Here is a 15,237-nt window from a genome sequence, read left to right as displayed (position 1 = left end):
CAGACACAGCCTGTGCTGAGGAGGGGAAGTGATTTAAACTACAAGGAAAGTATGACTTGCAGTGTTAAGTACAGTCAAAGAAATGAAAATTTTGATGCCCATGCTAACAACTTGAAGCAGCAAGTTTTTAATTAGTTTATCAATCTGTTAATGAATTTTCTCATAAATTTCCAGCCATTTCATTCTGTGTATACAAAGTAGTAGATGGGACTGCTTTTGCACAATGAGGGGTTGATTGCTTTGTTTTAGTCAAGTATTACTCTGGGGCATCACTCAAGCCTCCAAACTGTGGATCAGTTCAATCAAGGACCAACCTAATCAATGACCAGGTTTAAGAGGTTTCTTTGCAAAGCCACTGTGAAAGGAGTAGACTGGCTGAACTAACACTGTTCTCTCATTCTTTCTAACTCAGGCAAATGAACAGGTTTTCCAACTATGCTTAAATGAGCATATGTATCAAATATTTTTCAAACCGAAATTGTAATTTATCTCTGTATTTTTAGCTGTTGCTTCCCTTGAAAAGGCCTTTTAAAATGTTCTTTCTCTTCTTTTGCTCTTTTTCCACAAAACTTGCGCCATTGAGCCCAGTGTCTCCTACCAAAAGGGAGTTCATTTAATATGACTCCTCACAAAATAAGAAACACAAAAAAAGAAAAAAAGTATATTTTGATGAATTGCTTCATGGTTGTCTTTCTGAATCAAGTGAGTTTATTCTGTTTTGATATATAAGGGTTATCTCTCTACACCCAGAGAATCCTGAGATAGGATTCTACTGACTCCCCAGGATTTCAGCTTGAAGTGCTCCTGTAAAAGCAGTAAAGCAGCTGATTTATACCAGCTGAGAGTATGGCCTGTTGTGTACAACACAGCATTGAGGGCAACAAGACATGCTTCATCTTCTGGTTTTGGCAATGTTTCTTTTTCCAGTGCTTCCTGGGTTTTCTCTCTCTAGCCAAACCCTTAATGTTACAGTAAATTTAAATGTAAATATTGTTTTGTTTTTGCAGTTAATAGTGTAGGTCAAATCACTTTTCATTAGACTTGTAAAATTCTACATGAAGAGATGTGTACCCTAAGGTAATGGTTTGGGTTGTTTATATCTACTGTACACTTCCCCCAACATGATTTTGAATTGTATCCTGTTGTAATTAAATAAAAAACCCACCCTACTTCCTGTGTGTTGGTGGCACCGAGGTGATTTAAGTACTCGGGAGGTTCAACAATTAAAGTCATTAAACAACGAGTAGTTAGCAAAACTGAAAATGTTAATAGCCTTAGTTTTATCTTTCCTTTTCTGGTCTTCATTAGAGAATGAAAGACTTCAAAGGGGAGTGAGGAAAAAAATCCTCTTTTAACTGCTTTCATGTCATAGGATGGACAAAGAGAAGTAAATAACTAGATATGGCAGTTTCTTGAAGAGATAGGCATAGAGAACTATAAAATCTTACACACAGAAATATGAAGCAAGAAAGATAGTCAGATGTGGACAATCTGATATCTGTCATTTTTTTAGTGATTCTAATGTGGAGAAACGAGCAAAAATAGTTTTTATTATTTATGGCCCAAACTAGTATTGGTACTGTAGCAGATATCAGTGAGAAGATCTTTTTTTTTTTTTTTTAATGTAATATGACTAATTAAAGAAGGACAAAGTTCCTCTTTAAGGTTGACTTTATAAATGGGTTTTATTTTTATTTATGTGTGACGTGTTCCCTTTGGTTCTGTATTTGTCATCGCAGTGAAATCAGGGGAATGATATGGGTGAGAGCAGAACTGAACTCAATTAATTAGGCAGGAGTTGCATGCACACACCTAGGGAAGGAATCCGATCATTTAGGGTAAGTTGAGAGGAAGATGGAATACTTGATGTGACTTCGCCTAAAACTCCCCAAAACCTCAACTGCAGTTATTATTCCTCTTCCTCTGCAATGACAGACAAGATTGTTCCAGATCTCATTCCCTTTAAGATTTACAAGGGATCAAAGAAATGTAGAAATGTAGAGCATGCCTTTTAAAAAAGTATTTAAGGAACAAGCTGCACATGCTAAATTTTGTACCTGTATGCAAATGTTGCACTTGAGGACATTTATTCTGGCACTGGCACTTGGCAGTCACTAGCTGTCTTGCTGATGTTATTTATTACTATTCATTTTATGGCATGAATTGTTGTCTTAAAGTGTTGGTGGGCCAAACATATTACCTGAGAAAGTACTAACCAGCGAATAAACTCCCATTTGCTAAGAGATAATCTGCCACTTTTGTTTCAAGCAGCCCATGTCGTCAGTGAAGATTTTCCAGACTCTTTGATGCCTGTCAGCTCCAGTAAGGCATGTGACCTTCACAGGGAGCTTGAAGATGAAGAGATTCCTTCATATATCGAACAGTTTGAGAGAGATGTTCAAGATGACATAATTCTGCTTGGCAGATTTTCACTGGAACAGGTCAGAGTTAAGAACTGTAAGACAATTTTATCGCTTGCTTCATAACATGATGCTGGCTTGTTAACCTTGTACACCCCAATTCTATTTCTCTGCCTGGTGATACACATATTGAAAGAGGAAAAGATAACCACTTTCATTGTCATGCTTTATGTGACTGGCACTTTGCTAAGCTAGCAACTGGACCTTTATCTTTGTCTTCGTTTCAATGTGAATAAAAATAGATTGCCTTAGTTGCTTCTTTCCTAAATAGTGGAGATTTCTGACTGCTCTGTAGTAATATTGCAATTGAGTTTCAATCAAGAGACTAAGCTTAGGACATCTCTCTCTGCCAAATTAAACAGAGGTTATTCATCTATCAGTGAGCAAGTTCAGACTGGAACACAGGGCGGATTTATGTAGCAATGTTCACTGTATAGTGGATAAGACTATTCCATAATTATAAATCTGTTATGTTTTTCAGAGTGGCAAAGCTTTCTAGGTTTTCTTTTTGTCATTTCATAGTGTAAACAGGCAGGGTTGGGAACATGTTGAGAAAGGCACAAGTTTTCAGGGCTGAAATGATACTTGTGGGCACCTAACTACCATTTTTCCCTTTGAAAAATCTCATACTAAGACTAGAGGACAGGAAGAGAGATTAATTGATGAATCTATCATTTTTAATTAGCAACATGAGAACAGCACACTGGCTCTGATGGGCTTAAAATAGGTTATCCAGTGACTGATGGTGATCTAAGCTTTTTTTTTTTTTTTTATTTTCAGAGAAGTTTTTGGTTTTTTTTTTCACTGCAGGACTAAACCTGATCATTGTCTTTGCATGTTGGTGAGGGATAGAATTCTCTTCCTTACTGCTTTCCTCTAAATCCTGAAGCTATTTTTCATTCCTTCAGACTATTTTTATAGCTATATGCATCATGCATGGAAGGTGGTATGGGTAATATTGTTCAGAGAATATGAAATGGGAGGGAAACGTGAAGGAAAAGGACTCAGATGGTACTAAGAGCCTCACGTGCTTCGAGGAATTAATGGAGTATGAACCCAGGAATAAGGGAACTGAGAATGCTGCATCTTTCCAGAAGGTTATAATATGTGGAGGGTTCACACTTTAACTATGCTTGGGCTACTCAGATGGCCCCAGATCTTCATGAGGCTCTGTGACACCTGAAGGAACACAATAGATGTGTCAATACTTTGTTCACGCTCCCTCTAGACATGGTCCCTGTGAGGCTGATCATCTTACCTGGACTCTCTTTGGAGGTGTTCAGTGAAGTTTGTTTCCTAGGCAGAAGCAATATATCTTGTCATCACAAAACAACATCCTGCTTTTTAACTGACAACTGCATATATGAATTCAGAGGTAATACAATATAATACTGCTTTTCTTCCTTATATTATTCCAAAACAAAGAAAATCCTCATTTAATGTGATTGATTGAGCTGGTTTACCATGAGCATTCAGAGAGGGACTCAACACTTTATACTGCAAGAAGAGGTCTTGAACACCTGTTTTTTCTCTCCATTCTTCCCACACATCTCTAACTTCAGTTGTTCATGCCCTGCTAAGGAATTGAGTCACACTAACATTATATCAGTTTTCACATCTGTATCCTGCAATGCAGAGAGTAAGAAGAGGACCCCTGTAAAATCTATATTCTCTTCTAGATCAGTGATCTTAACATCCATCCTTTCCTTGCAAGCTTACAGAAATGGTGCGTTCAGCCCCTCTGAAGAGGAAATAGAAGAGGTAACATTGGAAGTAGAGGCTGCAAGCATGTGCATCTTGTCATATTGGTATTCAAGAACATCTAACAATAATGTGAGCATGTTAATTCTTGTGTAATTGGTCTTCTTTATTCTTTAATGTACATCTTTACTCTTTGATCTGGGGATATACCCCTGCAGTACCGCAGTGTCAATACCTTTCCACAGCGGCCACAGGTTCAGCGTTAGACTCCTGCCATGGTCTTCAGAATCTGTTCCTGATATCTTTGGGTTGCTTCCAGCTTTTGTTGCTTGAACATATGCTAATTGGTTTGTAAAAGTCTTTAATTTTCTGCATGGCATTTACTTCTTATTTAGTAGGAAAAAACCCTTCCATTCTCTCTGCAGGTTTAGTGAGTAGCAGATGTACTTTAGCCAGCATAATTTATGATTAGTTAATTTAATCTGCCATAATGACATAAAGTGAGCCTGAAACAAGCTTCTATCAATTTTGCCATTAAAGGTAGCATAATATTTTCAAATGTCTACAAAACTGAGTAATTAACCCTTGGGCTGAGAGAAGGAGTCTAATAGACATCTCTCTCATATTCCTTTGCTTTGACAAAATGAAAACAAAACGTGGGAGCCCAAGGGTTAAAAATAACTAGTGAGAGTTTATAGAACGTGAGACTGGTTTTATAAGTGAGGTTCAAAAACATATTTGAGTTGCTACTGTTTGTTTTTACGGTACCAAAAATTCTCTTCAATGAGGCATCTGGTTTACACTAGAGCTTTGCTGGCAGCATTGGCATGAAGAGGATAGCTATGTATCAACTATGTATCCCTTAGCTCATTGTTTTTCTTCTCTGTTTTGTAGCATTACAAAAAATGGGTGGCTTTCGTTTAAACAGCAACTTGGTGCATGAGATTATCATGATTTGAAGTTTGTTTGAAAGAGCAGATGCATTTTTCAAAATAGTATTTTTTTTTTTTTTGAAAAAAGGGGTTACGCTAGATTTTTGCTCTGGAACTTTGAGCTGTATTATTTCTTACTTCATGTCCTGTTTTGTAAATGCAAAATCTGATAGTTTGGGTTGACAATAAATACTTAAGGGGAGATCTGATAGATTCTTGTAAAGAAAGAATTAAGCAAATGTCCATGTTCTGTTAACAAACACATTAAAGAATATTAAATTTGGAAACCAGTGCTGCTTCGTAAGGCCTGCCTTATAGTTCTAAAGATTTCAAAAGGACCAATGACGTTTGCTTTCAGTAAAGAAAAATAAACTCTTTTGCAGGAAAATCATAACTTTGGGACTGTGTTTTGGTAGAAACTGAGCAGGTACAACCATGCCTGGGTATGCAGAGTGCCACAGAAAGCCTTTATGAGACAATGAGGAGACCCATGCTTATGGGCAAAACTTGGTCATACAGAGCAGAGAAATATGCAAGGACATAATGCTGACTTAACATGTTTGATTAAAGATGAGGTGCTCTCAAAACAGGAGACTGCTGAGGATGAAGCAAACACTGTTGATTGGGGTGAGAATGCACTGGATGGGCTTTTGGCAATATAATCTTACTATACATTAATTTAAATTCAGTGGAAAAATACCAGCTCTAGGATTTTCAGCTTTTTCTAAACTGAGATAATAAAAGTGACTACTCAGTTTTATGTAGGTTTTCTCTGAAAAAAAAAATAATAATTGGGTGGCTGAAAGGATCAGTACTGCCTGAGAACCAAGAACATCTTTCCTGTTTGGCCACCCTCTTCCTGCAACTTGGTCAGTGTTCTTTACTAAGGGTAATTTGTTCACAGACCCTGTTGCTCTCTACAGGTTTCAGATGCTGCCCTCTGTGCAAGGCATACCACCTTGCAGAACTTGATCATCACAACTATATAATCAGTTTTGATCCATGACCTCAATGAGAATTACTCAGGGGCCTCTGAAAGTAAAGTGCAAGTTTTGCTCTTCAGTACCAGCAGTTGAGTTATAGTAGTAAGAAATGAGCTATTTGTTGCAGGTGGATAGTAATAAAATGTTGTCTTTCATCAAAAGATTTACCTTTTGGTTAAACAAAGGTTAATGCCTCAGGGTATTAGACCTAATACTCTTACAGGGTCATTATCATCAGCGCTCTGACTCCTTGCCAAGTCACAGAGATCAATTTATATGATGATGGAGTGATCAGTTTTCCTTTGGTTAATGGTGGATAGCACATGGGTAAAATTTGGTACTATGTCAGATGATAAATTTTCTCTCCAATCACAAATTTAATCAGTGGGATCAGACCTCAGTGATAAAAAACACCAGTGCACACTTGCTTTCATGTTATACCCCATTGGATAGTACTGTTATACAATCATATCATAGAATGGTTTGGGTTGGAAGGGACCTTAAAAATTGTTTATGTCCTGATGGTACCTGCAGACCTCCCTTCATCAAAGCTGTAGTTTGATAAGCATTGTACAGTCCCTTCTGATTGTTCTTCATGAGGATAATCCTTGTAGGAATGTATGCACCTAAGCACAATGCAGAGTTGAAGGTGACTTTTGAAGGTGACTTCTCAGCCAAAACCTGACTACTTTTTGACATTTGCCAATATTTTAAACAAGTGTCATATGCAAATGAGTTAGTTTTGTTTTAGTTTTTTTTTTTTATTTGTTTGCTTACTTGTTTGCTTTTTTTTCCTGAGAATTACAGGTCAAGAATACAGAAGCTGGCAATGTTTCATTTACACCATGTCTTAGAAGTGGGTGACTTCATTTAAAGGAGGGTACCTATACGCTACACTCACTATTTGAGTGTTAAAGCATCTCTAAAATCAGCTAGTGTAATGGTTTCCATTTAATTTGTGTGATATAATAGGAATTATGTGTATCTTCTTTAGCATCTTATTTTCTTTTGAAATCTATGATTAACCTAAGCTCATCAAATTCATTATAATTCTATCAGGCAGACTTCTCTTGGACAGGTGAAAAAAACACATTTTATTGAAACCAATGTTTGAGGGGAAAAAGCACAAGGTGAACTTCCTGAAGGTTGGTATATTGGCCTTCTGTCCCCTAAACTTCTGATGTTCTGCTCAGTGAGTGTCCATGGTCCTCAGATGTGTGTCAGCACCCATCCAGCAGACCCAAAGCCCAACAAAGATGCCAATATATGTAGCCAGGGGACTTCTCAACCCTCTAGGCTGGCAACTGGACATTTTTAAATGTCTTTATTCTATCAGACTTGTTTCTGTATCCTCAGTAGGATCCTGGGAACCCTCCTAATTTCTGAGGTTCCTAGCTCATTGCTTCTGGACTCAGACATACATTTTACTTTTTTTTAAAAAAGGATTTTTTTTCCTTGGGGAGCATGGAAATTACTGTCACTGTAAGCAGAACTCTGGAAAAGTTGTTTTATAGGTCTGTAAATAATCTGTCATTGTGCTGCCACAATACCCACAATATTGATATAGCTGCTCTTTTAAATTGTATTTTTTTTCTGATTGCTTTGTTGAGAGATCATGTGGATTTTTAGTTAAGTAAATATTTAAAGGGAAGTAATGAAAAATCTTCTATATTTCTTGTGTTTTTCACTGAAAATGAGTTCACTTAGTTTTACTGTGTTCTTTCACACTTTAAGATCAGAGGGGCAATTAAGCAACTGAAGTAATTCTTGATATTCTATTGAGCTGGAACAATGAATCCTACAGCTACTGTAAATGATGATACTGCATTTGCTGCTCCTTAAGGTAATCTGACTGGTCAGCTCTCTGGCTCATTATCCTAATAAAAACTCCAGTACGGAAGTCCATTTCTATGGTTCAATAAACAGAAGCAATTGGAAAGATTCTTCAAAGAGAATCAGTGATTGCCAAGTCATGATGAAGTTTAACTGACTTCATCAAGTACTGACCACCTGTTAAAAGAAGCAGAACTCAGATGAGGACTGTAAGGAAAGAGCGAGTATTACTGATGAATAGAGGCACAAACATGCCAAGAATAAATACACCCAAAACAAATTTTCAGTTGCTCATGTGTTCTCTAGAATTATTTTTTGCCCCCAGGGTTGTTTTATTTGTATTTTTAATACATTTGGAACCAAACTGTAGTCACATCTGTAGCTAAGTCTAATGTTCGTTAGCTTTTATGAGAGGAGACTCTTTAGCAGCATTAAAAGACCACAGAGATTTTGAGCTGCAGATAAAAGAATTGCTTTAAATGCTGGAACATTTTGCTTTCAGAATCTCATAGTAGAGCTGAATTGGTTGAGTGGAACCTAAGCTGTATGGTACTTTTTACCTTTGCTTCATAGAACAGATTCATTCAGGTGGGGAAGAACCAGACCTCTGGAGGCTGTCCAGTCTAACTTCCTGCCCTTGAGGTATATTGGGCTTTCCACGTATAATATGACTTTTTTTAAGGGCTTTGGAGTTGTCCGTATCAGTTTGTGTAGTGGGAAACGTAACCAGGTCATCTGTAAGTTGAGAGATGTGGGAATACTGGGAAAAAGAGTCCAGTTGCTTTACATGCATGCTTATTTATTTAGTACAAAGGTGGAAAATCGTCACTGTTGTACAGCCTGCCAGCAACCTGTTAGCACAGTTGTTTTTTCTCATTACTATGCCAGATCCTTAGACAAGATGCAGCTTTCAAGACTAAGTCATTATGATGAGAACATATACTACAGTTAATTTGTTCCCATAGTATGGTGTTATTGCTCATACCAGCATTCAAATTAGAGAAGGATTTCGGCTGAATATGTGAAAAAATTTCCACCTATACTTTTCAGCAGAGAGATGGAGCAGGATGTGGGTAAGCAAGAGGAGATCTATTCTCTACATAGAAAAATCATTAGGCATGGAAACTTATCATTGCCACTGTTGTGTTTAAGACAATCGTATGGTAAACTGTACTGAAAGGGTTTTTTTTCCTTTCTGTAATTTTCATATACTAATTGTAAGTGAATGTCTCTTTTAATTACAAAGTGTTCAAATGCGCCTGCACACTTGAAACAGAAGATGTGAGAGTGAGTACAAATGGAAGTTATTGGATAAAGTTATGTTCTGTGCTTTTTGATTACAATTATAATAGAGACAAATTTGTGAGGCAGTGTTTTAGTGACAGTAAGGAAAAATAATAGGGACTCAGGAAGATGAAACAGACTAATCTCAGACCTGCGTATGAGTTTTTTTGGGGGGCTGTAACAAGAAAATTAGTTGTTATGACTCAAGTTTTCCCTGTCTTCAAAACAGACCTAAAATTGGACACCTTCTTCGGGGAAGGCTAAGAGGATTAAAGGAGTAAAGTTTCAGGGAGGACTTTGAAAATAATAAAAACATTCTGTGCTGAAATTGACAAACATTTTTAAATTAAGAAAGAATGGGGGGAAACCACAAAAAAAGTCTCAGTATTTCCAATCAGTATTTCCTTTCAGTTTCCCTTCAATTGTTTGTATCCTGATTTGTTGTCAGTATGCAGAAAGTAGAAAAGGATTGTTAAATGATGAAGTTCATTACATGGCTTATCAACACTTTTTCATTGTTAATGTAAACTATTCATTTTAGATCTATAGATTGGCATAGTTCACTTGGGTTTTCACTGACTTTGCTTGTGCTACATGAGTTTATACTGGACGGAATATGTTCCCTAATAAAAAGTGGTTAGTATCTTCTGTTATATCTTGTTAGCATATTCCATTATATCTTAGTATTTAGGCTAAGATTACATGAAGCTTCTTAGTAGCTGGTGATTTCTAGGCTAATCTGGAGACATCTGAACTTGTGAAACTTTGACAGGTTAACACATTTTTGCTTAAAGTCTCTTTATCAATGGCAAATACCATTTCAGGGTTGCATATTTTCAGTTCTTGGCTATGGTTGTTAACATCCTGATAAAGGGCTTTGCACGCACTAAAAACACTCTATAGATTGATGAGGACATCAAAGCTTTATGGCCTTGAAGCTACATCTTCTCAACTGTGGAATAAGAAGCATCAGAATCTCGTGGTTCTGAAGAAGCTACAGGTGATGCCTCTGTAAACAGCACGACAGAAATGAAAAGAGTGAGTTCTCTGTGTTGACACTGGAGACGCAAAATCTTTGTTTTTCCGAAGTTGGGTAGCCGTATGGCAGACATCCCTTCAGAATTTTCTCAATGCATCTTAAGCAAAGTGATTGAAATTCTTTTAATTTGTTAGTTCTATCATTTTGGATCAAAATTCGGAATGAAAACACCTCTGAGTTTTGAGGAAATGTTTCTCACACCTACTTTACAGCTGGATCTAGCTTCCATATCTGTTCAAAATTAGTGTCTTTGATATAAATGTCTTACAAAAGCATTGACCTTGGTAGCAGAATACTGTCTTCCTGTGTTCACTGCTACCTCAGTCTTCACTGCATTGTTAGTGCAATGCTTTACAAATTTATCAAAATGATCAGCCTATAATGTTGTCACTAAATCTATCTGTATTACTCAGTGTAATAAGGCTGTAGCATGACTAAAGTAAATCTCACTTTGTGTTCTGCAGTATCAAATTTAAAAGTGGGTTTGAGTTCTGTTATGAAATGCTCGATTGTCTAAGTTTTTAATTTTGTTCTTATGAATAGTAAATTAATTTTCTATTTGGAGCAAAAGTCATGCGGGGATTTGCTTTGTTCCTTTTTCCTTCTCTTTAAAGAACATGTCTGAAAGTTTGCGGCACATATATTGGCAGAGTGCACATCAATAATACTACCATGTGTTTGGTACAATTTAACTTTGGGTTTGTGGCCATCTCCATGATAAGGTCACACAAATTCCAACAGTGCAGTTTTCAAAGCAGGCCTATCCAGCTATTGTAGTCTTTGCTTTCAATGAAGGGCACTCATTCCACTTACCACTCAATGCCCCCTTTCCCGGTGGTCTCCCTGTAGTTAACATGAAGAGGATAAGGCTCCCAAAATTTCACTTTACCTGAAAAGCACATTAACTTTTCTTGGAATATTTTTTTCCTCATCTCAAATGGTTCTTCCTTTTTATTTATTTTGGGATATACAGTGCATTAGATATTGAAGTCATGGGGAGTGAATCTCCATGCAGCAGCCAGACTGTGAAGGAGGAGAACTAGGTGGCACCAGTGGGACTAGAGACATGGGGTTTGTTTCTAGTCCTGTTGACCCTTTGCTTGGTAAACTCTTGCTTATGATATCTGTAAAAATTGAGTGAACAGGATTTCCATCACTGAAAAATGTTTTAGGATGAAGAGATGGAAATTCTAGGTAAAAGCTTTTATCTGGGCATCTTTTTACAGCTAAAAAGACAGCACTACCTTCACTGTAATGTACCAGTGTGGTATCTCAAGAAGTGAAATGAAAGGGAAGCACCAGGATCCTCTGTATGTGAGATCCCTGTGGGCAGTGGGAAACTGCTGGAGATCCCATCAGTGGTGTCTCTGTGTTGCCTCTGCTGTACCCTGACCTGGTGAGGAGGACTTCTGGGGAGGTGGACCCCCACAGCACTCCTTGCAGGGAGTGTGATTTTTGTCAGGGCCAGTGCTCCACTGGTTGTTTCAAATTGCAGTGGGGCATATACCTCACCAGAAGGTTGTGATACGAGTGCCAGGACTGACAAAAAAGGGGTGCGTGCATGTGTGTGTAAATGTTTTCCCTAAATGCTCCACTTTTGCTAAATAATAGAAAACCAATTAGATTTTTCTTCAAAGCTTTGGTGAATTTTGTGGCCTTTCTTTTAAGAGGAAAGGATGTGTTTGGGCGGGGTTTTGTTTAACTTTTTCTTTTTTCCAAATTGAAAAGTACTCTACAACCAAGTCCTGCCATTTGTGAAGTAGTTTCACACTGAAAATAGCAAGTCTGCACTGATTAATGGTATTGAGTCAGGTTCTTGTCTCTGTAGAAACAACACACACCAGTGTGTGTCTAGGCTGAGCCCAGACTGAAAGACCTTTTTCAAGTACTGGTCTTGATCATGCTCTTTTGACATCAGTAGATAGGACATTTGTATAATTAGTCCTCAAGACAGCAGATGAAGAAACCGAGAAAGATGTGTTAAGAAGCTGGCTCACAGCGAAAGCAGTGGCTGGAATCAGGATGGAGAACGGGACAAATTGGTGCTGTGATTGAGCCCTTCTGCCTTCAAACAACGCCTTGCTTTTTCAAAAACCTCCCAGATGAGCTCTGAAGGATATCCAGTGGTTCGCAGATTTTAGCCACTTATTTTCTGAAGGGGCCCTCAGTGTCTATACAGACTTGAAGCTAAACCACATTTCATGCCTTCTTGTTGGGAACGCCCGTTGTCAACAATGGGTTGTTGTTGCAGTCTGGACAATGCTGGTGTCATGATGAGAAACAAGCGCTCCGCCATGTGTGCGATGGTATATGCCACTGAGAAAAAGCACTTGGTTTATTCCACTAAATCTCGGATTCAAGGGATATTGCAGCAACAACTATTACACATTTAAAAAAAAAAAAAATTATACGGGCTGCTGTGTTTTTGAAAACTTACACATTTTTTTCCTCTATTCAATTGCTTCCTGGTGATGGAAATGTCTGGGATTTTTTTTTTTTTCCTACTGCATCTACTTTCCTTTAGCTTGCACACCCCTGAGGTAATTAGTGTAGGTTAAAATTTACATAACTGACTTTGGGGTTTTGCAAATAGGAAAGATGGAAATTTATTCAAGGTGGTGAATAATTCATTTAAAAGCAAGTTTCCTGTTTTTTTTTAATCATGTAGAAGATGTATTACAGACTCATAGAGGTTTTCTGAATAGGACCCTAAGCACTGAATTTCTTATATATTTTTTTTTCTTAGGATAGGTAAAGAAATATTAACCATGACTCATTGCACTTTTCCTGTTCAATAAGATTTGAATAAACTTAACAAATTTATTAGGTAGATGATAGAGCTTTTTAAAAATTATCATGACACACTGTGACAAATATTTTACTAGGATCCAGAAGAAATAGTTTTAAATCATACTCCCATTGCCACTTCAGAGGCAGAGATGGAAAACAGTTCAGTTAATACAGATTCATATTTTCTTTTGAATATTCATTATTTAATTAAGATTAGGAAGATAAACAAGGGGATTGGACAGCTGTGGGAGTCTGGTAATAAAATCAATTTTTCTTTAAAAAAAACTTGTCTACTACTGGCTCAGTGTAAACCTGAACTGGTAATGTCTGAATGTGGTTGCAATATTATGGCTACTTGATATTTTACATGAAGCGAATTTTCTGTTTCATCTTATATCTTGATATCAGTGGCTACCTCAAAAATTGCTTTCCCAGGCATCACCAAGAGTTGCATCCAGGAGAAAAAATGTGAACCAAACTTTCCTCCCACTTTCTAAAATTTAGCTTTAAATGCCTTAGCCCCAAACCTGAAACTCCTTTCCATCTACCAGCAAACTTTGGAAACACCTGAAATCTTTCCATCAGTAGTTTTTTTCATTAAACTTTCTCAGAGATTTTGAGCTCTGTTGCTGGGTGTCAGGCCAAATGTCCCAGCCATGGCAGCCTGCTGCCTATGTCTTGCAGGGGTGATGAAGGCGGTAGCCTTTGCTGCTCAGTCTTTGCTGCCACCAGGGTGAATTCCCTACACCTGAGAGAGCATACGAATAACCTGCCCTTGCTCTTGACATGTTTCCTGGTGACTACAGCCCCCACTGGACTGTGGGAAGTTTCACAAGGTGGGTCTGATGGCTCTAACCAGACAGGTACCAGCTCTGCTGGAGCAGAAATCCAAAGCAGAGCCAATTCCCAGTCCTTCCTGGGAAAGTGGTGTAGGAGGTGATTTACCAGGCTGGGGAAAGAAAATCAGTGCCAGCATTTGTGGAGATGGGAGAAGAATGGGTCCTGCTCCCTGATCCAGAGACTTTTAGTGAATTTCAGCCAAATGCTGTTGAGGAGCTGGAGGGCTTGATTCCCACTAGCGGAGGAGCAGCGGTGAAGGAAGTATTGCCCATGACACAGCTGCCATGTGGAGAGCTGGAAGGTCTTGCTTTGAGCTAGTTTGGTCACATCACCTTTGTAATCATGTATGTGTGATGCCTGACCTGGAGGATTTATTGTATTCATCTCTGAGGATCTCTGCGGGGACTACCAACAAATCCCACTGTTGTTTAAGGCAACCATGATGTTTCTGCTTTAATTTTACAGGGGTAAATTAAAAGGGTTACTTTAAAAGCTACATGCACAGGCTTTTGTTGGTTTTGTCTGTCTTTACACTCTGACAATTTTAATTTTGGAAATAAGCAGGATGCTTTGCCTTAGTCTTCAGCAGAGATTCCCAAGTTTCCTTAAAACAGCCAGAAATTTGTAAAAAAATTAGAGCTTTGGAAGAAGGGAGAGACTTTAACAGCCAGATGTGGAGTCTCCAAAGGGGAATTATTTTCCATCGACTATTACACTGTCTCCCTACCAAAATGATGTTTTACCTTTGAGGAATGATGAGAGTGGAAGCGGAGCATAATTTTACATGGTTTAAATGACTGTATAGTGTATATGACAGGAAACCTTCTTATGTATTGGTAGTTAGCATTTATGTTTTGTGTCGATCTCAGGGACATCAGCAGAAGAATTCAGACATGAGAAATGTTCTTGAATAATCAGCAAGATCTCAGAACAGTGCAGATCAAGGAGAAGAATTTTGTTTTCATGAATGTGCAGCCCTCGGTGTGGTTATTGTTTTGAATTCTTGCACAGAGAACACAGTTTAAAAGATGTGGATTCTCAATGGAATGACTTTTTGAGCCTGCTGTGCAAGTGTAAAATAACTTCAGGCCCTTCAGTTTCAAGCTAGAGAGCCCAGAACTGTTGAGGCAGTGGACTACTTACATGAGTTAGCCTCCTACAGATTGCAACCTCCAAAAATGTCAGTCCCTCTTACCAAGCATTTAAAAACAAAGTTAATGAGACAAGGCATCCAGATTTTTGAGTGAATTTAAAACTAAGTAAGTTGAGGGCTCTCTGGTCTATACCTAAATCTGCTTTGTGTGTTGTATTTTGGTGTGTCTGTACAGACACACTTGCACACGCATAAATGTATGTATGCTTATGTATGACTATGGGATTAGGTATTGCAAACATCAGGACTGTAGAACACTACC

At 38.0% G+C, this 15,237-nt stretch overlaps 1 protein-coding gene across 1 annotated transcript in view; it reads left to right on the top strand.

Annotated features, from left to right (window-relative positions):
- Window positions 1-15,237, top strand: part of OFCC1 (orofacial cleft 1 candidate 1) — a 64,560-nt gene that overhangs the window by 25,522 nt on the left and 23,801 nt on the right. Inside the window, exon 6 of the mRNA XM_027907968.1 lies at window positions 2,269-2,441. Coding sequence (XP_027763769.1) covers window positions 2,269-2,441 — 173 coding nt within the window. The remainder of the gene's footprint in view (window positions 1-2,268; window positions 2,442-15,237) is intronic.

The sequence above is a fragment of the Empidonax traillii genome, unplaced genomic scaffold (assembly GCF_003031625.1).
Source record: "Empidonax traillii isolate 1590-97213 ecotype Southwest subspecies unplaced genomic scaffold, ASM303162v1 scaffold1588:size87698, whole genome shotgun sequence".
Taxonomy (NCBI): domain Eukaryota; kingdom Metazoa; phylum Chordata; class Aves; order Passeriformes; family Tyrannidae; genus Empidonax; species Empidonax traillii.
Note: the sequence above shows the minus strand (reverse complement) of the source record. Positions and strands in the feature narration are given on the sequence as shown.